Raw genomic sequence first — 25,140 nt, 5'->3', positions numbered from 1 at the left:
GCCGGAGACTGAATTGTTAGCTTCTTCTCTACCCTACTACAATACTATTGACTAGATTGCATTAGTTTTCTATGTTCTTGTCCCCATTCTATCATGTGTCTAAGAACTCTTTGAGGATGGGATTCCAGGTCTATTAATATTTTATTTCCAATATCTAGCATTTAACACAGTGTTTTAAACATTGTAAACAGTCAATATGCATATTTGAAGAATGAATGTTGCTATTGAATGAATTGTCTGAGCCTGAATAGAACAATTGTTTCAGTTCTGCATTTACTCTGAATTTTTTTAAATGTCTGAACTTCTATGCTGCAAACATCATATTAATCTGGAATTAGTGCCACAAAGTCTGTTTTGTGCACTGAGCAAAATAAGCTTTTATAAATTAAAGAATAGCACTTTAAATTATTAAAGAAAACTTGATAAAAACTACAAGATGAACAAACATATTACATGTTTGTTCTTTCAAAGGGTATGTTGTAAATGACACAATTTACCTCTTACTCCACTGATGGTTTTACACTCATAGTGATGGAGAAATGTAGGAGTGAAAAGCTTGGGCTCCAAAGCCAGCCTGTCAGGATTCAAGTTTTTGCTTTGGCTTTATTATTTATTATTTACTAACTTATTAAGCATTTGACTTTGGCCAAGCTTTTAATTTCTCTTTATCTTAGTTTCTTCATCTGTAAGAGGGGAATTATAAAATTTATCTTTTTAGGTTGTATGTGAATTAAATGAACAAGTTTATATGAAGAGATTAGAGTAGGATCTGGTCCATAGTAAGCTAACAGTAAGCGCTGTGACATGATTTTGTATATCTAAATGCACATTCTACAGCTAAAACCCAGTTCATTAATTTACTTATTGTCCTTTCAATCACTTATTCAATGTTGAATTTATTTGTTCATTAAAGATTTGCTGATTGGCTATTAAATATTAAGCACTGTATTGGTTATATGAAATATAAAATATTAGATATGACCCTGTCTTCTCAACAAATGTAATTTGGTAAAGAGATGAAAATATATAAAAATAATTACTGTACACAGGAATGCAATAAGATCTTTAGATGAAGTTGTACAAGAGTATTACATATGAATATTTTTTCAGACTTCAAGGGCTATGTTCATAATTATAGACAATGTGGATTGCATATTATGTCTTTAATCACAAGTAAAACAAATTGTGTTAGTACTTCATAGCACCTCTAAAACAGGAAGCTGGTGGCAAAGAGAGAGTGAGATCATTGAAGTCCATCCCAAAGATACCATGTTTAGAAGCCTTTGAGCAGAGCTTCACTTCCAGATGATTGTACTAAGGTCCCCAGAGTGAAATAAACACTTTAAGTGTCATTTGTTTCTAATTTGTGGCATTCATGAATGTTTCAATTTTGAATATCAGAATGTGACTTAGAAGTTCAAATAGCAAAAGCCTAACATATTATTAAGTCTTAAATTTTTTTTACTTTGCCTTTCTAATTCAGTTATTCTTTCAGATTCTTGAATATTTAAACCATTTAAAATATTAATAGCATATTGAAGAAATACTAATATTTACATTAATTTGGAATTCACAGTACTCTATAATATTTTCAGTGCTTTATATTATTCATAATTACACTAAATAAAGCACCCTCATGGAAGGAACTCCAGCAAGTATAAATGACTATTGCATGACAAGCAATACTTTTCTTTCAGAGTGGAGATAATAAAAATATTAAGTAATAATATTAAGTAATATTAAGCTAGAAAAACAAATGAGGTGATATTTGAAAAGTGTATATAGAACAAATAATTTTCAAATGACTTTTTTTATTAACAGCAAACTGACACATATATTGTATATATATTATTTAACATCAGAGGTTTTTAAATCATGGTAATTCAAAGTTTACAAATCATAAACCTTCTTATTATAGTAAATTTTAAGTAGTAGGACTATTATATATCCCATCCTAACTTCTCCAAAATGGAAATGATCATGTCTGTGATTAACTAAAAATATTTGCATTTTTCAGAGACAGTTTAGGATTATAGGATGATAGCATAAATATATACATCAGGTTTCAGTAAAAATATAAGAGATAAGGATGATTCAGCTAACTGTGGAACTGAAAATACAGTGAATTCTCTGTCATCTCCTTTCAACATTTTGAGAAACACACCATTTCCAAATAAGGAATATCTAAGGGTTACAACATTTTGTTGTTGATTCAGCTACTAAAAAGCACTAAAATGAATTTCAGGAGGAAACATTACATTAGGTTGCAGACCCCTCAACTCATCCTTGTGTTGGCTCTTCTGTTTTCATTTCTAGGAACTAAGATATATACTGTATTATATATATTAGTAAAACCTTACGTTGTATTCTAAAATACACTTTTGAGTAAAAATGTTCTCTTTATAGATAAAATATTTTGTATGTCATCATTTACTTACTATTTCATTGTGTTTATGGAATGTGAAATTCTTACTATTTCAAGATGAGTATCTAAAGAACATCAACCAAGAAGAGTACATTCAACCTAAATTAATCCACGTTTCAAGATAATATAACACATTTTAAAAGACAAAACAAAGAAAATCTGACTAAACTAAATATCTTTAGTCAGGAGACATTTTTCAGTGGATCTTATTATATATGCTTTCCCCCCACCCTTTTCTCATTTCTAACACATTTTTCTAAGCACATGTAGACTTCTATAAAGATTATAAAATTCTCAAGCACCCATATTATTTTGGGGCCAAGTTACTCTGTGTAAGAAATGTATCACATCAAGTTGAGTTCTAAAATGAACATACTCTTTTATGTTTTTATCTTTACTGATAGATAGAAGCCAAGAGGCCCATGGGGGCATTTTGGCAATACTGTTACTTACGGTTGAGAGGCAGGCTCGCATTGGTTGTGCCTAGCTTGTTGGCAGCCACACAAGTATAGTTCCCGAAGTGCTCCTGTGTCACATTGGTAACGGTGAGAATAGATCTTGTGCTAAAATTTTGAATGATAATTCCTTGTTGGCCATTGAAGAGCCTAGAAGACAAAATAAACTATAGGTAAGTATGTATTATAAGTATCATTTTCATTTTTATTTTAGATGGGGTTGTAATGGCAACCCATAGACAGTTTTGACCACTGGCATTGGTATATAGCATGATAATGTTGAATTATATTTTCCTTTTATTAATAGATATTGGACAGAAGAGGCTGTATGCCAACTGTAGACTGTTCTTATGGGATTATTTGCACTATTTAACAAACTGAGCTTAGATATGCATGACTGATTTATACATTGTTTTGTATTTTAGAAAATTAAACATACCAAAACAATGGCATCTTATCTGTTAAAGTCAAGAAAGAGTAGAAAAAATTAAATATAATAAATAGTCCATTAAAAGCACAAACTGGTAGTTTCTAAGTAAACTGGTTGGGATATGTCTAGACCAGTGGTTCTCAACCTTCCTAATGCCATGACCTTTTAATACAGTTCCTCATGTTGTGGTGACCCCCAATTTCATTGTTACAAATTGAACATAATTAAAGCTTAGTGATTAATAACAAAAACAATATGTAATTATGTATGTGTTTTCTGATGGTCTTAGGTGACCCCTGTGAAAGGGTCATTTGACCCCTAAAGGGTTCGCGACCCACAGGTTGAGAACCGCTGATCTAGACCAGTGGTCAGCAAACTGCGGCTCGGCAAACCGTGGCTCGCGAGCCACATGCGGTTCTTTGGCCCCTTCAGTGTGGCTCTTCCACAAAATACCGACTTCTGCGCATAAGCCACGAAGTTTCAATCGCACTGTATGTGCATGCCCGCACGTAGTATTTTGGGGAAGAGCCACACTGAAGGGGCCAAAGAGCCGCATGTGGTTCGCGAGCCGTGGTTTGCCGACCACTGGTCTAGACCATTTCAGGTGATATTATTGAATAACTCCCATTAAAGTTTAACCTATACCTGAGATAAGGTGATTCCAGGGTCAGCACCATTTTACTGTTGCCATGTACAATGAGACAGAGGTATAGTACTGAGGATAGTATTTAAAGTTGAGTCTCATCTCTGCCACATTTTAGGAATATGCTTATAATAGTCCTTTACCTTTTCTGGGCCTTAACATAGATTCAGTTTTTCCAGATTCCACCTGGACTACCCATTAATCTCTCTCCAGACTACCAGCAGAGGCCCTCGCTCTCACTCTGGCTGGTATAGCTTCATTGTTCTCACTGCTTGCTATGCCCAGACCTGCTTCACTCTTTTCCTGAATCTACACTCAATGCTCATCATCTTCTTTTATCTTTGCCATCTAGAGCCTTCCCTCCTCATTTAGGTCTGATCTAGTCCCATCTCCCTTTCTCTGATGCACCTTAAATGAATCTCCTCTCTTTCACTCTGCATGTATCTTACCAAATGGTTGTGGCATTTATAAAGCAAAAACCACATTCTTGAATTGTTTTTTCTAGCAATTTCTATGCACACAGGTCTTTTCAACCCAAATAAATTCAGATTCCTCACAAAGCACAGCCTTATGGACATACTTTATATCTGAATCCTACATTGCACTTAATAGTGGTATCCTCAGTAACAAATAGTTCAGAGTCAATGGAGTCTGGGTGATGTCCCGGCACCACAGGGACTGGTAAGCTTCTTTCAGTGCCCCTTCAGGAAATTCTCTCTCTCATTATGAATTCTGATGTAAGGAGGTTGCCAATCAGATAATAACTTCTCCTAAACTAGCCCCTCTGTTTATTGTGAAAAAAGATGTGCTGATCACAATATGGACTATGTAGGCTCATGTTAGTTTTACCTTTTAATGTGTTTAAGTTTTAGCATTAAATATTTCTTTAACTTTAAAGATACTAATAAATGGCATTCCTCTGAGAGTCTAGATTGAAATTGTTTGCATTATGTTATGTGACTTGCATCTGAATTTAGATAAAATACACTGCAGTTATATGCAGATTAAAATAAGCAGCCATCCTTGATTACTCTGGGAATTCCTTATAGTTCATGTACTAGCTGGATTTGAATTATCTAAAACTCAAACTTTAATCAGATTAATAAAGCTTTGAGTTGAAAAAAATATTGGGAAATCTTTAAATTGAGCAATAAACCTAATGATCTCAAACTCTGACACAAGAAATTAGGGCATAACAGCCTGGCTGGTGGGGTTCAGGGTTTGAGTGTGGACTTAGGAACCCAGAGGTCACTGGTTTGAATCCCTGTCAAGGCACATGCCTGGGCTGCAGGCTCAATGCCCAGACAGGGCATGCAGAAACATCGGCTGATCAATGTTTCTCTCTTGATGTTTCTATCTCTCTCTCTCTCTCCCTTCCTCTCTCTCTAAAATAAGTAAAAGTATATTTTTTAAAAAAACTAGGGCATAACATATTAAGACTATGGCAGATTTTACTCCTCTGTCTCATATTGTAAATGTATCAAAATGTATGCTAAATTCAGTGATATTGCATATTTTTCTGCATCACATTAATAACTTTGCCTTTAATGAATTAGTTTATGTCCTATATTAAAAAAACACAGTTTCATTGTTTTTAAGAACATAAGCATTATAGCTCAAATCAATTTGTTCATAATTATGCTATGGACTTATTTTCCAGAGAACTTAGCAACTCCCTAGACTACTAAACCCCATTGTGCCCCATCTACCAAACCAAGATCAATTTTATTGCTAGATACTTGAGAAAAAGTCAGTGTCTTCACTTGGCTAGACTCTAGGGAGAAAATCTCAAGGAAATATTGAGATTCAATATTCCCTTGAGTTACTTCAAGGCACTGTGGGCTTATGTTCCTTATGGCTATCTTTCTAAGCTGGCTTGTAGTTCTCTGTCCTTTAATGTTGCTTGTAGTTCTCTGTCCTTTAATGTTGCAAAGCCACCGATGTTGCTAAATCATGCATCACATCCATGTTCTGAATGTCTAGGCCCATTTTTGACTTCTGCCAACAGTGCACATCAGTGCTCCAAACCTTGCTGCTCAGATCAGTCTGGCAGGTGATTATGGCCAATAAAAAAGAAAAGGATCTCCCCTGGGGTTGTTTCTTCCCTAGGGAAAGCCAGCTCTCTGAGATTACTGGAGAACCCAAGGCTTCCTTTCTTCTGTAGTTGGAAGTTTCAGAAGTGCTGACTCCTCAGGCATCACTTCAGAACCTATCTTTGCCTGGTGGATGGCTGCGACAGCCTTGGCAAAGCTGACCTTGAGGGAGAGTGACTTCTGAGATGGAGTGGATCTCTTAAGAGTATATCTCTGTGATTTTCTTGCAGGTATCCTGGGGGTAATAAAGAACTTTCTCAGCTATATCAATTCTGAAAATAGTGATTAAAATGCTACAAAGATGAGTTCTGCACTGTGATTAGGGCCTAGGCTGGGCAACACATGTTCTTTGAAGATTTTTGAAGGCCCTTGAGAAGGTCAAAGCTGAAGATAAGAATCAGGGATATTAACAAGTGTTTACAACAGAGGGCATTTTAATCACAAGGGAGACCCTGTTAAGATGAACACATCTATTCTCAGTTACTGCATATAAAAATTTGAGCCACACCAGGAAGTCCTATCAATATGGCTCTAATGTAATTTTACTCTTTGATAAAAACCAAATAATAAAAGAGGTTTTTAATCGATGGTATTATTTTTTCTTTAGGAAACAGATTTAATTTAGTATGGTCTGATATAATTATATTATCTGTATTATCTGTAAAGAAAATAATTCTTTTTTATCAGTAAAAACATATATTTTCCAAATTGAATTGTTATTATGTGTTAAAGAAAATGCTTGATCAGTTTGAAGCATATATATATGAGCCTGTTCACAGGTGATCCTGGCCCCATAGATTTTTCATATCCATTTCAGACTTGTTTGAAACCAGACTTCCTTGCATTGGTGATGTGAAATCTGAAGTGGCAACTCAAGAAATTGTTTATAATATACCTTTCAATAAAATCAGAGAACTAAATTCAGAATACTGCTTTATTTGGAGTTATGTATTTCTTTTCCCTAAACACTTAATTCTTTCTAGTTCTAAGGGAACCATTTTTGTGTTGACTTAGATTATAGAATGAGACATTTTTTTCTCATAGTCCCCCTCCCCCCAAAAGAGAGAGTAACTAATTTTGCTGGGCTAGATCAGCAGCATATGGAGCTTTTTTATAAATATGTGGCCATCTTTATTTTTTCACATTTTTACCATTCAATGGACCTCATGGCTATAAGATTCTTCTGTTACTATGGTCTCCTACCCTCAGTCACCAATAGGAGTTTGTGCCACTATAAAATGAATGTTTGTGTCTCCCCAAATTGATATGTTGAAATCCTAATCTCTAAAGGTAATGGTATCAGTAGGTTGGGTCTTTGAGAGGTGCTTAAAAGGGATTAGTGTTTTATAAAAGAGGCTTCAGAGGGATCCCCAGCCCCTTCCTCAATGTAAGGATACAACAGGAAGTTTGTGACCCAGAAGAGGACAGTCACCAGATATGCTGACACCTTAATCACAGACTTCCAGCTTCCAGAACTGTGAGATAATTTTCTGCTGTTTCTAAGCTAACCCAGTCTGTAATATTTTGTTATAGCAGCAGAAATGGACTAAAACACATACTGAGGACCATTCACCTTATTCTTGTACCTCTGCCTTATGCTAATAAATGCCTCAAATCTATGAACTGCAGGATATTAGCTTTGCCAGAAGATGCTGACAACCTATCAGTGACACAGCCTGACCAACTAACTAGTCTTGAATTAGGGCAGCCTCTTATATTTTCATTAGAGGCCCAGTGCATGAAATTTGTGCATGGGTAGGGTCCCTAGGCCTGGCCAGCAATCAGGGCAGATAGGGGCCTTCCAGGTACTGGCTGGGGCCTCCCTTCCATGGCTGCCGGCTATTGGCTGGGGCCTTCTTTTGTTCTGCACCACCTCCTGGTGGTCAGTGCACATCATAGCGAGTGATCGAACTTCCGGTCTCCTGGTCAAACTCCTGAGGGGATATTTTGCATATTAGCCTTTTATATCCTATCTAATAATAGACAAACATGGTAATTGACCTTACCTTCACTACACCTCCCATTGGCCAATCAGCATGATATGCAAATTAACTGCCAATAAAGGTGGCGGCTAATTTGCATACTGCAGGCAGGGCGGGACAGTGCCATCCCGCCTGCCCCTCCATCATCCTGGCCTGCAATCTGCGACCCGGGGTGGGGGGCATCCTGGGGCAGCTGGGTGGTGCAGCGGCGATGGGCTGGCCCGCCCGGCCTCCATCCGGCCCTCCCGCGGGGGACCCGGGGCCGCCAGGTGGGACCATGGCGATCTGCCACCCGCCCGGCCTCCATTCGGCCCTCCCACGGGGATCCGGGTCCCGGACTGCAGGCCAGTGCCCGTGTGCAGCCGCAGAAGCCACCTGCCTGCCGCATCCCACCATGATCCACTGAGTTATGAGGCCAGAGAGTAAGGAGAACTTCCGCCCCTGAGTCAAAGTGGGGAGTGGAGGACACGGCCTCCCCTCCTAAAGTCGCCAAAAGACAAGACCTAACCTAAGCCACATCCTCTGAGAGAGCACGGCAGGCACCACTGACCCTCTCTGCAGGCCGGGACCCCCTCCCCCTTCCCCTGTCCCTGCACAGCTCCCATAGCTCCCCACTGGCTGAGTCAGGCACAACAGGTTTGCAGCCACAGGGACGATTTAGCAGCTAATGAAAAATGCGAGAATGAACAAATGAAGCAGCTACTGCAGTGGGCAAAAGATGTTCATCAAATTCTTTGTCTCTGAGAAACTGAGGCAGCCAGCACCAGCCCCTGCACAGGATGAGGCCTCTGCTTCTAAAGAAACGTCCTGGGGTTAGAGGTGAGGGGGTGCTGCCTTTCCCCTCTCAGAGCTCTCGGAGGAGTCTGTGCTCCCCCTCCTGGTATTCTTGACACCCAGAAACCCCTCCCCAATCCAGGGCAGGAATGTTCCATGCTGACTGCCTCCAGAAAGCAGAGAACAAAGAGGCACTTCTTGACTTCAAGCCTCTAAACCAGTGGTTCTCAACCTTGTCTGCACATTAGAATCACCTGGGAATCTTTTTAAAATCCTGATTTCTGGGCATCATCCTCCGGAAATTCTGTTTCTTTGTTATGGGGTGAGGCCACAACATTAGTAACAAAAAAACAGAATTTCCGGAGGATGAGGCCCAGAAATCAGGATTTTAAAAAGATTCCCAGGTGATTCTAATGTACAGCCAAGGTTGAGAACCACTGCTCTAAACAGACTTGACCACTGTGGGCAAAGACCTGCAGCTGAGAGGGGGCAGGTTCTGGGTGTCGAGGTCCAGAGCGCGGAAGACCTCCTGGGGGAGCAGTGGATCTGGAAGCCTGTGTGCTGGGTCAGAGACACGCCTGCCTCCCACCCTCCCCTGCCCTGCACATAGATGTGCCTGGACTGGGGTGAGGAGGAGAAGGAGAACTAGAGGGAAGGAACACAGTGTTTGTTGGCGGCCATGTAAAAAGGACTGTGACCCTCCCCTCCCGCTGAGTCACTCCCTAAGGCAGCAGGAGATGGAGGGTCTGAGAGCAGCCACACAACGTTGTGGCCGTGACCCAGGCACCAAGATGGTGTCCATGCAACGGGGCTGAGGAGGTGTCAGAGGACCTCACCCCAGAAAGCCCAATACCTCTTTGTGTGAGAGAGAGAAGGTGGCAGGGAGGGAGGGAGGGAGCGAATTGGACTCAAGAGGCCTCAAGTCCCAGATGAGGAGAATATACCAGGGATCAGCATGGACTTGAGCTCTGAGGTGAGGGTCAAGGGCAGCTGGGTGGGGGCCAGCCCAGACGGAAGACTGAGGTACAGATGTTCTTGATCCTGCTTGGCTCTTTGGCACCTCTGCCTGAGATATAAACTGTCTGACATGGAAGTACAACTCCAGAGAAGGGGGTGGGGAACCTAAGTTAAATAATATTTTGTTTTTGTTTTTTCACTTGGCAGAATGGGGGCTGAAGTTGAAGTTAGGTTTGGTTACTAAACAATAAAGAAAGCAACATTTCTCATATACTCAGACTGTGTGGTCTGAGTTTGCTGCTGCCTATAAACCTAGAAAAAGTTGTAAAATGAAGTACTAATCTCTAGGGTTTAGGTCAGACTGAGGAGTAGTGCCACTCAGCCAGAAGCTGGCTCATGGCTGGCCAGTGCAGAGGTGGTGGCCGGAGCCTCTCCCACCTCCGTGGCAGCACTGAGAATGTCCAACTAACAGTTTAGGCCTGACCCTTGGGAGCCTAAGCCTTTAGTCGGACATCCCCCGAGGGCTCCCTGGCTGCCAGAAGGATGTCTGACTGCAAGCTTAGGCCTGATCCCCCGGGGAGTGGGCTTAAGTCAACAGGTGGACATCCCCAGGGGTCCTGGACTGCAGATGGGCACAGGCCGGGCTGAGGTTCTCCCCCCCCCCCACCGAGTGCACAAATTTTTGTGCACCGTGCCTCTAGTATATATAGAAGTGTCAGGGAAGTATGGTAATAACTAGCAATACTTATATTTCTGACTCATGAAATGTTCAAAACCTTTACAATCATCACTTTCTCTCAGTCCATAGCTATCTAGGCTGGCCAAGAGACCACACAGCAGCACCACAGAGCAAACCTGACCACATAGCCATTGGCACTGATTGCTAAGATTGTGAAAATAAATGGACCAACTTACACCAGACCTCATCCATTTTATTTTTATAAATTCAGCCTCACTACACATTTTGAGGCTTTTATTTATTATCTGCCTTTCCATGTCTGCAGTAACAATAAATATTTCTAGAGATCTAACTTTCAGGTGCAAATAGTCACAGAAAAGCTCCATTGCTAATATAAGAAACATATATGAGAGTATCAGATGACAATATTTATGATATTAAAATAACTTGGAATAGGAGTGGTAGAGATGTTCTCAAATAATGGTAGAACTTTCATAAGACTTCATTTATAAGGGAGTAAGATAATAATATATTATGTTATATAACTGAATATCAATACAATCTTATTAATTGATCTTTGGGTATTAGCATAGCATAGATGAAAGACAGTTCTTAAATCATACAAGTCATTTTTACAGAAAGAAATGTAACTTCCTGCAATGGAGTGTATATTTGCAGCACTCAAGAGGTGGTATGAGCTAAAGATATAATTCAACAAGGAGATTTAGAAAAAGTCATGGGTAATGTTGAGGCAGGTTAACAAAAAAAAAAGGAAAATTCACTGGCAAGTGGAATGCCAGAACAGTTGAGCAATTAACAGCCAGCTAATAAATCACAAGACTCTATCCTACTTTCTATCCAAAGATAGAAAGAGCAGGTAGTTTAAATCACCTTAGTCAGGGTGGTAGATAATTAAAAATAAACCAACACAGTTATAGTCAGATTAATCCAAGATAAAGATGAAACTAACCAATGTGCTCATTTTAATACATCAGCATATTAAACGACATGCCCAGAAATCTAATGAATATTCTGTTGATACCCTCCCCTGGGACCGCCCCTAAAATCCCCACCTATAGAAAATAGATAAAACCCTCAGGACAAAGGACCCCAGCAAGTGCTCTTTGACCATGTCCTTGCTCCCCTTTCCTCAGACATGCAATTTTCTTCTATCCTAAGCTCTGAGGGTCTGCATGAGACTTGCACCCAGAGGAGCAGTGGGCAGTGGCAGCTTCTCCTGGGCTTACCCCCTGATCTTGTCTCCAGGGGCCCTTCCTTTGCCACACTGTCCCAAGCTGTAATAAACTTACTCTCACTTTCACCTGGATTCATGTCCTGAATTTTTCCTGCAGGAATCGGGAACCTGGAGGTTGCCTGACAGGCACACACATAAGGGTCAGATTGTTCAGGTGCAGGGCCAGCCCTCAGCACTGAAGCAGTCCAGTGATAGTGGTAGGACTCTGATATGGTTTTAATGGAAATGAAGTTTAATTTGGTCACCAAACGATGACTGAGTACCTCCTGTCCTTGAGACACTGGTTTAGAAACCAAGAGGAGGAAGAGATGTGACATGGTTATTATCTAAGGGACCTTAGATCCACATGAAAATCTGAAGATGAGATTGAGATGGCATATAGATCCTTGTACAATACACTTCATAATGCCTCTCTCAATGACAGTATTCTCACTTCAATATATTTTGGCTCTAAATCACTATTATACTTCTAGTCTTCTCATTGTGAGTATGAATGTTTTTATTTGTGGAACATGTTAGCTGTTCTTAACACACTTATGACTGAAGTAATCTAACAAAGATTTTTAGCATTGCACAAAAAAAGGTTGATGTTAAAAGTATGGAAAGTTGACCTTCAGAAAACATTTAAACATTTTCAAATGTATGTCAACTAATCTTCATCTCAAGCTGAGGAGGTATTATTAGAGCATTTTACAGATGAAAGATAAGAAGTTTAGAAAGATTAAGTTAATTAATCTTGCACCAACTGATATGTGATAAAACCAAAATTCAGATCCAGGTCTTCTTACTACTATTGGTATTCTCCCCAAGTAGCTACTGGCATTTAAATCACTAAGTAGGAACAAGAATATTGCTTTTATGTTTGGAGAAGTCAGAAATCATCTTGGTTCAAGGAAATCAACTCAAACCAGCAAATAAAACAAATGGAGCTAAATAAAGTGTTATGTGGCATCTGAAATATACAAATACCACAAATACCAAGTTCAATCCATGGGGTGAATCTAATGGGGTAGAAAGTCAAAGATAAATGTAGGTTCAATTTAGGGAGCTATTTGGCAGTTTCCTTGGAGGTTAACTATTATTTTGGGGCTAGTTATGTGCATCACTGCAGCCTCTTACAGAGGCTGTCTTCAGCCTCCAAAAGAGTCTGACTCTCCAGGCTACTCTGAGAAACAAGAAATGAGCATTGCCTTCCTCTCTTCTCAAACTATATCCCCCAACACACAAAACTTCAGTATCAATTAATGTTTGTTTTCTCCCCCTAGATTCACTAAATATTTGGGTGGTAATCTCACCCTATAGTATATATGCAATATGTAATTAGAATGGCAGAAAAATACAACCTAGACAAGTAGCAAGAATACAATATTTTTAAGTAATTTCAAAATTGTTTCTAAAGTTCAAGTGCTAGTGATGCTACAGAGTTATTGTCAAGTCATCATCATATCAAATCCTTCTCTTGGTGACACCACTTCAGTTGTAAGTTTTATATATTAGTATGGCTTTGATTGCTGTCAATATTCCCTTAGAATGCAACTCTACTAGGGTAATATTCCTGGGTGGTGTTGCCATTCACTGTATTCCAAGCGTGTAGCATAGTGCCAGGTACTTAGTAGGTACACAGTGAGTAATTGTTATACGCCTGACTGGATAAATTGTTCTCACATTTTAACAATTTTTAGTTTTTCACCTGTGAAATTGGAAAAAAAATAAAGGCAATCTGAATAAAGTGTTGATGTAAGAATGTTTTTAAATATATAAAATGTAGTGTCTATGCAGATATACATATCAAATGAAATAGGCACTAGATATATGATAGGTGTTATTATTGTTTAATGATAGGGTCTGTTTCTTAGAAAGAACAGATACATTTCCTCTCAGATGGCAGCAAAATATTAAATATTGAGCACACAGGAAATTATTTTTAAAGAAAAGATGTAGGAGAGTGACTGAAAAGATCGTGGCATCATGATTTTAAGATGCGCCACGCTCTCCCAGCTACATGAGCATTATCAACCTCATCTAGGCTTTTCACAGATGCGCAGGGTAGGTTTTAAAAAAGTTAAAAGGAGGGTAAGAAACTAGAGAGAAATTAAAATTTTTTGAACATGCTTCTATAGCAACCTAGGGGTTTATCATGTTGCTTGGTACCCAAGGCTCAAAAACAATATGATATCAGTTACTCCTAGAAACAGACAGGAATATCATGCATCAGTGTCTTAGCCCCAAGAGTTATCTATCTTTAGTTGCACATTTGAATATATTAATGCTATTATAATATATTAGGACGCTTTAATGATTTAGACTTTATTAGGCTATTTAAAATGTCTTATTTACTTTATCATTTTAATGACATTGATAATTTTAGGTTGGAGAGCTTTGAGCTGCTTTACTTGTGACAGTTTGATTCAGTTTGGGGGAGATACTGCCTTTTAACCCTACATCGAATAAACAAAGCCTACAGTGCAGGTGTCAATCCTCTCCTGACTGCAGTGAATCTTGTATCCCTGACAACCTGGCCTCTGACAAGACCTCTCCCCTATGCTTGAACTGCTTTGCGAACATCAATGTGTCCATGATTTTAATGTCAATTTTCATCCTACAATATACCAACACAAGCATTTTGCAGAGACCACATTCACATAATAGAAATCCTGGGAAGTCGGACTTGAGCAATAGAAACCGTCTTCCTTTCTGTAATCATATGTTGGGTTGAGAGCATCACACAATCTAGAGTTACAGGATGCATTTGTACTAATATCCTCTTATCAGTTTGAAAGTGTATTAAAATAAGAATGGCTATACTTTGTTGTTATTACAAGGCCACACAACTCATTTTTACAACATAGTGTATTCCAAAACACCATGTTAGAGCCAATGAACAATGGTGAACAGGGCAGAATCCTCACGCTTAGGTAGATTATAGTGTAGAAGGAGTGGTGGACAAGTAAAAAAGGTGAATATCCTATATAATAAAAGGTCAATATGCAAATAGATCAAATGGCAGAACCACCGAACAACCAATCAAAGAGTAATATGCTAATGAATGCTAAGGATGCTCAACTGCTCACTATTACCGGCACTGACCACCAGGGGGCAGATGCTCCCACTGATAGGTTAGTCCCTTAGCCTTGCCTGCACCCTCTCACACCAGGACCCCTCGGGGGATGTTGTAGAGCTGGTTTCAGCCTGATCCCACAGGCCACTCCCCTTGGGAGGGCGCCAGATGCAGGGCTCATGCCTGGCGAGTGCTGCATGGCTGGCGAGCCTCTCCCGATCGGGACTGATTGGGAGTGGGACTGATTGGGAGCGAGCCCACAGCAGGCACAGTGGGGCCTGGATGAGCGGGAGCAGCAGGCAGGAGCTGCAGGCGGCATTGGACTGTGGGTTTCAGTCAGATCTCTGCAGGCCACCAAGAGGGACCCTACCTGTGCATGAATTCGTGCACCAGGCATCCAGTGCTTTATAGAGATAAGTTCATGGGAGTACTCCTGGAGAGCTTCCTCCAATAGTGGAAAAGGCTCAGGGTAGTTTTCCTGGAGAAGGTGACATCTCAATTGAGACTTAAGGACTAGTGGAATAAAGCAAGCTGAAGGTAATCAGGCAAGAGTGTGCATGTGGAAGGGTATTATAGAGGTCAACATAGGAAAGGCCTGAAAGACAAAGACCAAGCCACAGTTTGGGAAATAAAATATTTCAGATGGCTATCATCCCTATTGTGAGAGGGTAGGAAGGCAAGATTCATAGCCAGAGAGGTAAACAGGGGCTAAAACATGAAGGTCTACCATACCATACTGTGGTGTTAGGGACCTTATTCTAGGGACAATGAAGAACCACTGAAAGGATTCAAGTATAAGTTCAAACATTTATTTAAAAATTTAACTATAAATTTAAGAACACAAACACGTTCCAGGGGAATGTGAGGCTGTGTATGCAGTATTGTATAGATCAAGAGCAGAATGGACTTCTTGGACACCTTTGACAATTTGGAGTCACTGTCAGCCATGACAGTTATGTCAAGTGCTATGTCAAGACTTATGTTAATGGGATATAATGGGAATACCTTTAGGAGGGGTCCTAAATACCCAAAACCACAAGTCTGGATGCCTGGATAAGTACTCCACCTGCACACCAATATGAGTGGGACCTCCACCCCTGGTGGACGATAAAATCTCAGAGCTCCACCCACCCAATGCTCTAGCTTGGCTGTATCATGGATCACACTCGGAGTCCTGCCAGATTTTCACTCCATGGGATGTGTGCCACCAATGCAGACACCTGCTGTAAGAGTGACAGCTGCCTGTCCACCTTTGAAGGTGGTCAATGAAGGGACTCTGTGCCAGACGCTTGCCCTGCTTACTTTTATCAGCTAAGCTCCCTCTCTCTGTGTCACATGCATGTGACTCTATTGGCTTATTGGAGCTGTCTCTCCTAATAAACCTGGCATTATGGAAAGATACAAATGTGTGTGTGAGTCCTTTCAGGGATACTCCCTTACTCAGGAGAAATATTAACATCTCGGTGTCAGCTTGTCCCAAACCAAACTCAGCCCGATCCCTCCCAGCCTCAGATAATGGCTTCACCATTTACATTGCTATTGAGATAGAAAACTTGGGATACCTTCAGATTGTCATTTTTTAATATATATATATATATATATATATATATATATATATATATATATATATATTGACTTTTTACAAAGAGGAAGGGAGAGAGATAGAGAGTTAGAAACATCGATGAGAGAGAAACATCCATCAGCTGCCTCCTGCACATCTCCCACTGGGGATGTGCCCACAACCCAGGTACATGCCCTTGACCGGAATCGAACCTGGGACCTTTCAGTCTGCAGGCCGACGCTCTATCCACTGAGCCAAACCGGTTTTGGCCAGATTGTCATTTTGTTGTATCTAATCAGTCACTAAAATATACAAATACCATATTTCCTCTCTTGCTGTTTTTTTATTTTCAGCTGCACAACCAATACCCTAGCTTCAATCAATTACATATTTTTCCCTTCCATTTCTCCCAATTGCTCCAAGAAACATTTGTGAGACAGGGAGTGGGTCATTTTACTACCTGTGCAAAGCTCTTCAACGCCTTCCCATTGTCTATGCAATAAAATTCAAATGTCTTATCCTGACATTTAAGACCTTCCAATTCTTGCCCTGAGTGACTTTCTAACCTTACCTCTTATTACACCTGATTTCACATCCTGCACCACAGGCACACAAAAAACTCTTCACATCATGGTGTATGATGTTTCCACTGTTATTTCTTTGCCTGCGATTATTTTTGATCCCTTGCAATGTATGTAAAGGCTGCTCACCCTTCAGTGTCCAGCACAGAAGTTACCTTTCCCTAAAGCATGTGTTAATGATCTGACTTGAGTAGAATGGACTCTTGCTGTGCACTTTTACCAGACTCAATTTAGAGTTCCCTTAGGTTTTCTGACTTAGTACTTAATTCACTGTGATGAATTTTATGACAAATCATAGACTCTAAGTCAGGGGACGCAAGCTGGAGATGGTCTACTTTCGATGTTGTTTGACTAGACCCAAGTTTTAAATATAATGACGTGTATTTATGTCTTGCATGGACACGTGCCTTCCATTCTCAGTAATTGAAATGCTCCCACTTGTTTCACATATTTTTCCCTTATCTTCCCGACCTCAGATGACAAAGTCATCACAGAGGTGATGGAGTTGTGCTAATAAGAATTTGGTTATTGAAAGAAGTGAAATATCAACAGAATGGAATTAATAAAATAACATAAATAAATAAACACAGAAAAATAAGAGAGGTAACATTATAAATTCACGTTCCTTCAATACAGGAACTTATTTCCTTTAAAAATCTTCAACTTACCTCACAGATAGTGTCCGAAACATGATGTTGAGTGAAGTAAAATCTGAGCTCAGCAAGGAAAATCATTTTTTTTTCTTTTTAAAATTAAGGGATGATGAAAACACATATTGGCACAATTTCACAACTTGGTTTTGAGACTAGAGGTTCACGGAAAGTCAAGCAGCTATTACAGAAGATGAGGAAGGTTTTTTTGTTTGTTTGTTTTGTTTTTAATATATTTTTATTGATTTCACAGAGGATGGGAGAGGGAGCATCAATAATGAGAAAGAATCATTGATCAGATGCCTCCCACATGTACCCCAATGGGGTTCGAGCCTGCAACCTGGGCATGTGCACTGACCGGGAATCGAACCGTGACTTCCTGGTTCATTTGTCAATGCTCAACCACTGAGCCACACCAGCTGGGCAAGGAAAATCATTTTAACATGGGTTCGTAATGAAGTTATTTCTGGTATCATTCTAAATCTAAACATGTGATTGCTCACTCTTGAGAGATGAGAGAAAGAATGAAAGAGTGATGGGGAAGAGATATATTTATAGTCTCTTCTGAGTAATCAAGGTTGTGGTGTGAAATCTAGATGAGGGATATTCTGGCACAACAGTCAGGAAATTAAGAGTTTGTCTTGTTTTCTCCTGTTTTAAAAAAATCACTTTATTGAGGTATACAAAGCTGTATATATTTATACTAGAGGCCCGGTGCACAAAAATTTGTGCACTCGGGGGGGAGGGGAGGTCCCTCAGCCTGGCCTGTGCCCTCTAGCAGTCTGGGACCCCTCGGGAGATAACGACCTGCTGGCTTAGGCCTGCTCCCGGGTGGCAGAGGGCAGGCCCAATCCCTAGGTGCAGCCCCTGGTCGGGCTCAGAGCAGGGCCGATTGGGGAGTTGGGGCGCCATCCCCTGTCACACTCAAGGCAGGGTCGATGGGGAGGTTGTGGAGCAACCCCCTGTCACGCACAGAGCAGGGCCCATCAGGGGGTTGGGGTGCTGCCCTCTATCACCCACAGAGCAGGGCGGATCAGGGGGTTGGGGCGCCGCCACTCTCACACTCAGGGCAGGGCTGATGGGGAGGTTATGGCTCTACCCCGTCACACACAGAGCAGGGCCCGTGGGGGGGGGCGGAGCTCCCCCCTATCAGGCACAGAGCAGGGTGGATAGGGAGGTTGTGGCCCCGCCCCCTGTCACACACAGAGCCGCAGGGCAATCAGGGGGTTTGGGTGCTGCCCCCTGTCATGCTGATTCCAGTGCCGGGAGGCCTCACAGCTCCGCTGATCCCGGTGCCGGGAGGCATATTACCCTTTTACTATATAGGGTAGAGGCCTGGTGCATGGGTGGGGCCGGCTGGTTTGCCCTGAAGGGTGTCCTGGATCAGGGTGGGGGTCCCCACTGGGGTGCCTGGCCAGTCTGGGTGAGGGGCTGAGGGCTGTTTTCGGGCTGGGGGTGACTGAAGCTCCCAACCGCTCCTTTTTTCCTTTTTTTTTTTTTTTAATTCTGGGCCAGCTTTAGCTTGAGGCTTGGCTCCAGCTCTTAGGCCTCCGGCTGAAAGTAGGTTTCTGGCCTTTGCTTACAATGTTGCGAATCTGCTGGCTGAAGTTGGGCGTATTTGTTACAATGTTTCTTAAACTGCCAGCTCAGAGGCAGCGGCAGGCGGGGAACGTTGGTTTCCTCTGTCGCTGAGGCAACCAAGCCTCATGTTAGTTTCAAGCTGCCTGGCTGCCGGCCGCCATCTTGGCTGACAGTTAATTTGCATATCTCGCTGATTAGCCAATGAAAAGGGTATCGGTCGTACGCCAATTACCATGTTTCTCTTTTATTAGATAGGATGGGTTTGGCAAAAGTAAGTTTACAGCTTTTCATATGGAAATAATACAACAATTAATAAATAATAATACAAGAATAAACTGTGTTTCACGTAGTCACAACTGTAAACCTACTTTTCCCCCACCCTGTATTGTACATATGATGTATACAAACCTGCAAAAATATTGAGGATATGTATACACCTGTGAATCACTACCAAGGCCATAAACATATTCATCATCTTCCAAGTTTCCTTGAAATTAGATTTCACTCCTTATCCAGCACTTCCCTTCAACAAGTCATATAACCTTTATGAGATACAGTCCTCCCTCAGGTGTAATTTAGTTAAAATGGTGCAAGGAATGGGTGAGATTATATGTGTGTGGTAAGATTGTAAAGTCAGCATGTAGGGTAAATGCTGCATGTCATTAAAATTGTCCTTGAAAATTCCTTAACCTTCCTCACTTTAAGCTACCATACTTTAAAAGAATCTCAAAAAGAGAGGGCAAATACGCCAAGGGGGGTAAAAGTCACCTTTTGGAGTGTGGGAAGAAAATAACAGATAGTGCACCTAAGAATGTCCATTGGCACCTTATCTTTTAAATTTGATCTGTTGTACTTCATTTAATGTATGCAGTATACCAGTTCAGAAATGTATGTGCATAATTTGTAAATAAGTATGTATATATTGGTAGTTTTTGCTAAGGTTTAAATTATACTCATCAGGATATAGGTTCCAAAAGTGTTCTAGTTGTAGACTATTGTTTTTATATCACTATCCATGGTTGAGCTCCAGATGAAGTGGTAGTTTGAGAACTATGTGATATTAAGTACACATCTTCAACATGAGACTATCTGTTAGATTGGAGAGCTACACTGTCAGAGGCATATGGAAATGAAGACCAGTTGAAGGAACAGCAAAGTATGTCCCATTTTATGTCTTTCTGAAACTCATAGAGCAGTGTACACGTCCGCACTATTTGAATTGTTATTATTATATGTTTATATCTTTCTTTTTTTTCTCTCTCATGCAATACTCCAAGTTTAAAGAGTTGACTCTATGTACGTGAAATGTAAAAATGTGCACATTTTGCAAAACTACCATATATAAAAAATGTTTTGAATATCACAATGTGTTATACAAATGTAATGTATTCCTACCTTTGACATAAATAAATTATATGAAAAACAGCAAAGAAAGAGGATCATTGATGATACAAAGAACTATTTTAACTCATTTTCTGCTTTCCTTGAAAATAAAAGAAGGGAAGAAAACACCCTCACTTATATGCTTTTATTAAAGTGAATACTACTCAGATAAAATTTATGGCCTGTCTAGATGATAGGGTCGTATATATCTAGAATAGGAAAAACGAGAGGAAAGGTCACTTTATTTCATTATGATTTCTCAAGTTCATCTCACCTCTGTAGAACCAAGAATGAAAAATCATCATCCCCTAAAGTAAAAACCTAACCTAACTGAAAAAGGTCATTATATCTCTGTGTGAAGGGAGCATGGCATACTTAATTTTGGCCATTTTCCTATCCATTCAAATACCTACATGCATTTTGTAAATATCTGTACATGCATGTTTTAGGCACATAGATAGCTAATCCAAAGCAAAATGGTAATGCTTATCACATTTCCTCTACAGCAGTGGTATAGACTGGCTAAACAATTAACAGGATTCTGAAATGAGAGATATGCTGACATAATATTGGCTATAAAGTGACTTAAAATGCATAGATTAAATTTAAACTTATTGCTTAAAATGTCAAAATATTATAGGTACTCATGATCAAATACAAAATATTCAATTTCTTAGGTACAAATTTGTTTTTTTAACTGATATATAAATAATTTGTAATATTTTATTATATATTTGCTTTTCATTCATGGAGCTAATGTGTATTTACCTCATTTGTAACTTTTATATCCCTATCTTAAATTCTGTTGGAGGATTAAGAAAGAAAACATGTTGTTATTAAAGAATTCCAAAACTCATTGCTACTATTGGTCATTTGCCTGAATACAGGCAAAGTGAATAATGTACTTTTTTAAAAAATGCCTAGAGCAGTTAAATGGCATTAGAAACCAGTGGGCTTATCTTTCTAGGCCTCAGAGCAGGATTTGAGGATATCCAAAAAAAGGGAGGAAATTCAAACAAGCAAGCAAATAGCAAAATTCCAATCTGAGACAAAGGGTAATGACATCTTCACAAAGTAATGTAAATCCCATGTTTTTGCAAAAACATGAGTTCATTAAAATTTATGTATATAGTCTTAATCATAAATGAATGTACAGCTCTTAAGCCATAGATTAACTTAATTTCACGTCATCAAAAATATGATTTGCTTAATAGTACTTGCCTGGTTCAAAGTGTCTTTTTACTACATATATAAGGAATATATTTCTTCTTATCAATCTTCTCTGTTATTAATAAAAACATTAATTTGTGGCTCTCTATTTAATTGAACACACAACTCTGATATCCCAATATTTAAATGTATCTGAAACAAAATTAAGTCTAATTGTACTGTCCCTGCCAGGTATGCTGAAAGAGATTACAGTGTTAAGAAAAGGACCATTTTATAGCAAGGGATAATATTTTCATAACAACTATTAAAACCTGAGTCATTCTCAATACTTATCTAAACAATGCAATGCATTACGGTCAAGTGGCTAATATTTCTAATACAAAATAATTATATTATCCATGATGGAGACAGTGTGGGAGTCATCTTTGAAGATGGCATCTAATGATTCTTATCTCCTGATACTTATGTTCCCGTGTGGCTCCTCTACATTGATTAGGATCACCCTGTGTAATCAATCAAGTATTGCAGAAATGACAGAGCATGGCATCTGAGACTTGGTCACAAAAGATACCTTCAGCTTCTACCTCGCTTTTTCTTGGATCACTAGTTTTGGGGCAAGTCAACTGCCATATCACGTTGACAGTCCAGCAGTCCTATGAAGACGTCCACATAGGGTTTAACTGAGACGCTGTCAGTAACTAGCACTAACCTGCCAGGCATGTTGGAAGTGAGCTGTCTTGGAAGCAGTTCCTCCAACCCTCCTCAAGCTTCAGATGCTGATCAGAGATCTGGAGTTATAAATGTACAGCTTAGCTGACCCTGATTTCCTGACCCCAAAAAACTGATTGAAATAATAAACGATCACTATTTTAAGCTGTTAAATTTTGGGTTAACTTGTTACTTGTTCAATAGATAATTAACAATGTCAACATATACAGGGGAAAAGGACAGGGACTAAGAGGTTGACAAATCTAAAATGTATCTTGATGGCAACTTAAAGTTGGCAGACTCCAAAGGACCATATCTTAGTTTTGCCTTCAGTAAACTGAAAATAATAAATTGTACCTCACAGAGATTTGAGGACTAAAAAAGTTAAAAGTATTTAAAGGGCCTGGAAAAATGATTTGTCTTCAGTAAGTATTTGCTTTTTTTTAATGTTCTTTAAATTGTGCTAAATTTGACAAGATTTTCTTTTAAAGGTTATCAAGTGGATTATTTCCAGTACATAGAAATGGATTCCACAGAATGCAGAATGCTATGCAGAGAAAAGACTAGGGGTGGTCAGGTACTGTCTCTGTTTTTTTTGTGTGTGTGTGTGCTTATTTGTTTATATTTATTTTATTGACAATCTGACTTTGAACATTTAAGAGAGGTGACTTTTTATAAATATCCCCTTAAGTAGAAATAAAAGCAGTGTGTAAGTTATTTCTGAATATAGTTGTAAGCCCCAAGCATAAAAGATCTCTAGGAAATGAAACTTCTCCAGATGTTGTGAAAACTCCCCTTGACTCTGACATGGTCTCTGACAGGGTCTCTGACAGGGTCTCTGACAGCTTCGTGCTCTAGTCAGACACCTGGAGGTCAAGAAAACAACTCAGAAACATGCTCTATCTGTTGCTTCTCTGTGTGCCTACTTTGATTCCACTATTTTTGTGTGGAAAATTAATAATAAATGGGGAAATTATAGCTGGTTGTTTTTATGTGTCATATTTCCTTTTGGCTAATTCATAATTGATTTGCAATGCCTTTACGTTTGGCCTTTAATGTTGACATTTCAATTGATTTTTGGTAGACTCGGAGGGGCCATGACTTAAACTAAGTGCCATAGTGTAGGGGTTAAACTCATGGACTCTGCACGAAGAACTGCAAGACTTTTTGGGTTCAAATCCAAGCTCTGTCACTAACTGTATCAACCTGTGCAAATTACTCTGAAAACACTCTGTTCTTTTATCTCTCCCAAACAAGTAGAAGAAAATGATGATATCTATCTTACAGGTTCATTATAAAAATAAGCTGGTTAATATTTATTAAAAATTTGGAACACTGCTTATCAAATAGCAGTTGCTTGTGAGTTTTTCATTTTGATGAGGTAAATATTTGAATGGCCTGGGCTTTGAAACTACTATGTAGATCCAATTAGTGAGTGTAACAACAACTGATCAGCAACAAGCATATTTCTTTCTCCTATTTCCTGCATATATTTAAGTGTGCTTTACTATATTGAGAGGAATTTGTACATTCTAATTATGTTTGAGAATTTGAGTATTTCCTCAACTCCAATCCTAACAAAGATAAATGTATACTTTTCTCTGAAATGAAAATGTTTGCTATTTACATATGCATTTTATTTCATAGCTCCTAGACTTTCTCTAGGTGTACAAGTGTTTTGGGGAGTGACACTGATTGGGGAATATTAATCTATCTTTGATAGGAGTGGTTTTAAATTTCTTTGAAAATCCAATAATAGCTATAGTCCATCTCCTCAGTAGGAAAAAAAAGTCACTGAAGTTATGGCTATGAACATCAATTGGCATCTTGCTATAATTGCTATAGGCCAAAAAAATGGACTAGGGATTATTACAGCCATTTTTTAAAGGTTCTGTATTTAGGAAAGGGAGAGAAAGAGAAAACAAGAGAGAGAGAACAAAAAACACCCCCAAAACAAAGGAACAATCAAAAAATTCACCTCACAAAATATTGGAAGCAAAGTAGACTTTAACGAATGAGCTCTCATTTGCACTACTGGGAATAATTGTTTGTTAGCTTTTAAGAAAAATGACACAAGATCAAAAATGACTTTAGTTTGTCATTATTTAAACTGTTTTTATTTTTTTATTTTTAATTTATTAATTATTTTTTTTTGTGGAAATTCAGGGGTGGGGCCAAGGGTGTGGGGGGACTGAAAGGATGTCCCATGAAAGGGAGGTTTCGGAACAGGTGGAATTAAGGTTCTATTCATCCACCCCATATCTACCAGAGAAGTATTACTTTCATACTGTAGCTATTACTTTTTGAGCTTCTAAACAAGATTGCATTTGAATAAAGGAGTGCATAGCTTTCAAAGTATTGAGAACCACTTTTCTAGATGATTGTCCATAAAGATAATCACAAATTGAAGTTATCTCGCCCTGGCAGGTTTCTCAGTGGTTAGAGCATCCACCTGCAAACCCAGTGGTCGAGGGTTTGATTCCTGGTCATGGGCACATACCTCGGTTGCAGGTTCCTCAGCCCCGGTAGGGACTGCATGTGGGAGGCAACTGATCGATGTGGCTCTCTCACGTTGATATTTCTCTCTATTTCTCTCTCCCCTCCTCCTCCCACCCTTCCACTCTCTCTAGAAATCAATGGAAAAATATCCTCTGATGAGGATTAAAAAAAGAAGAAGAAACAAATATGCTAAAGAAAAAAACAAAAACAAACAAACAAAAAAACAAATTGAAGACATCTCAACCGAGTAGCCAGT

At 39.4% G+C, this 25,140-nt stretch overlaps 1 protein-coding gene across 1 annotated transcript in view; it reads right to left on the bottom strand.

Moving 5' to 3' along the window:
* Positions 1-25,140, bottom strand: part of NEGR1 (neuronal growth regulator 1) — an 893,227-nt gene that overhangs the window by 188,305 nt on the left and 679,782 nt on the right. The window contains exon 6 of the mRNA XM_059689178.1: positions 2,879-3,030. Coding sequence (XP_059545161.1) covers positions 2,879-3,030 — 152 coding nt within the window. The remainder of the gene's footprint in view (positions 1-2,878; positions 3,031-25,140) is intronic.

The sequence above is a fragment of the Myotis daubentonii genome, chromosome 3 (genome assembly GCF_963259705.1).
Source record: "Myotis daubentonii chromosome 3, mMyoDau2.1, whole genome shotgun sequence".
NCBI classification, from domain to species: domain Eukaryota; kingdom Metazoa; phylum Chordata; class Mammalia; order Chiroptera; family Vespertilionidae; genus Myotis; species Myotis daubentonii.
The sequence above is the reverse complement of the archived record's forward strand: the minus strand, read 5'-3'. Positions and strand labels throughout refer to the sequence as shown.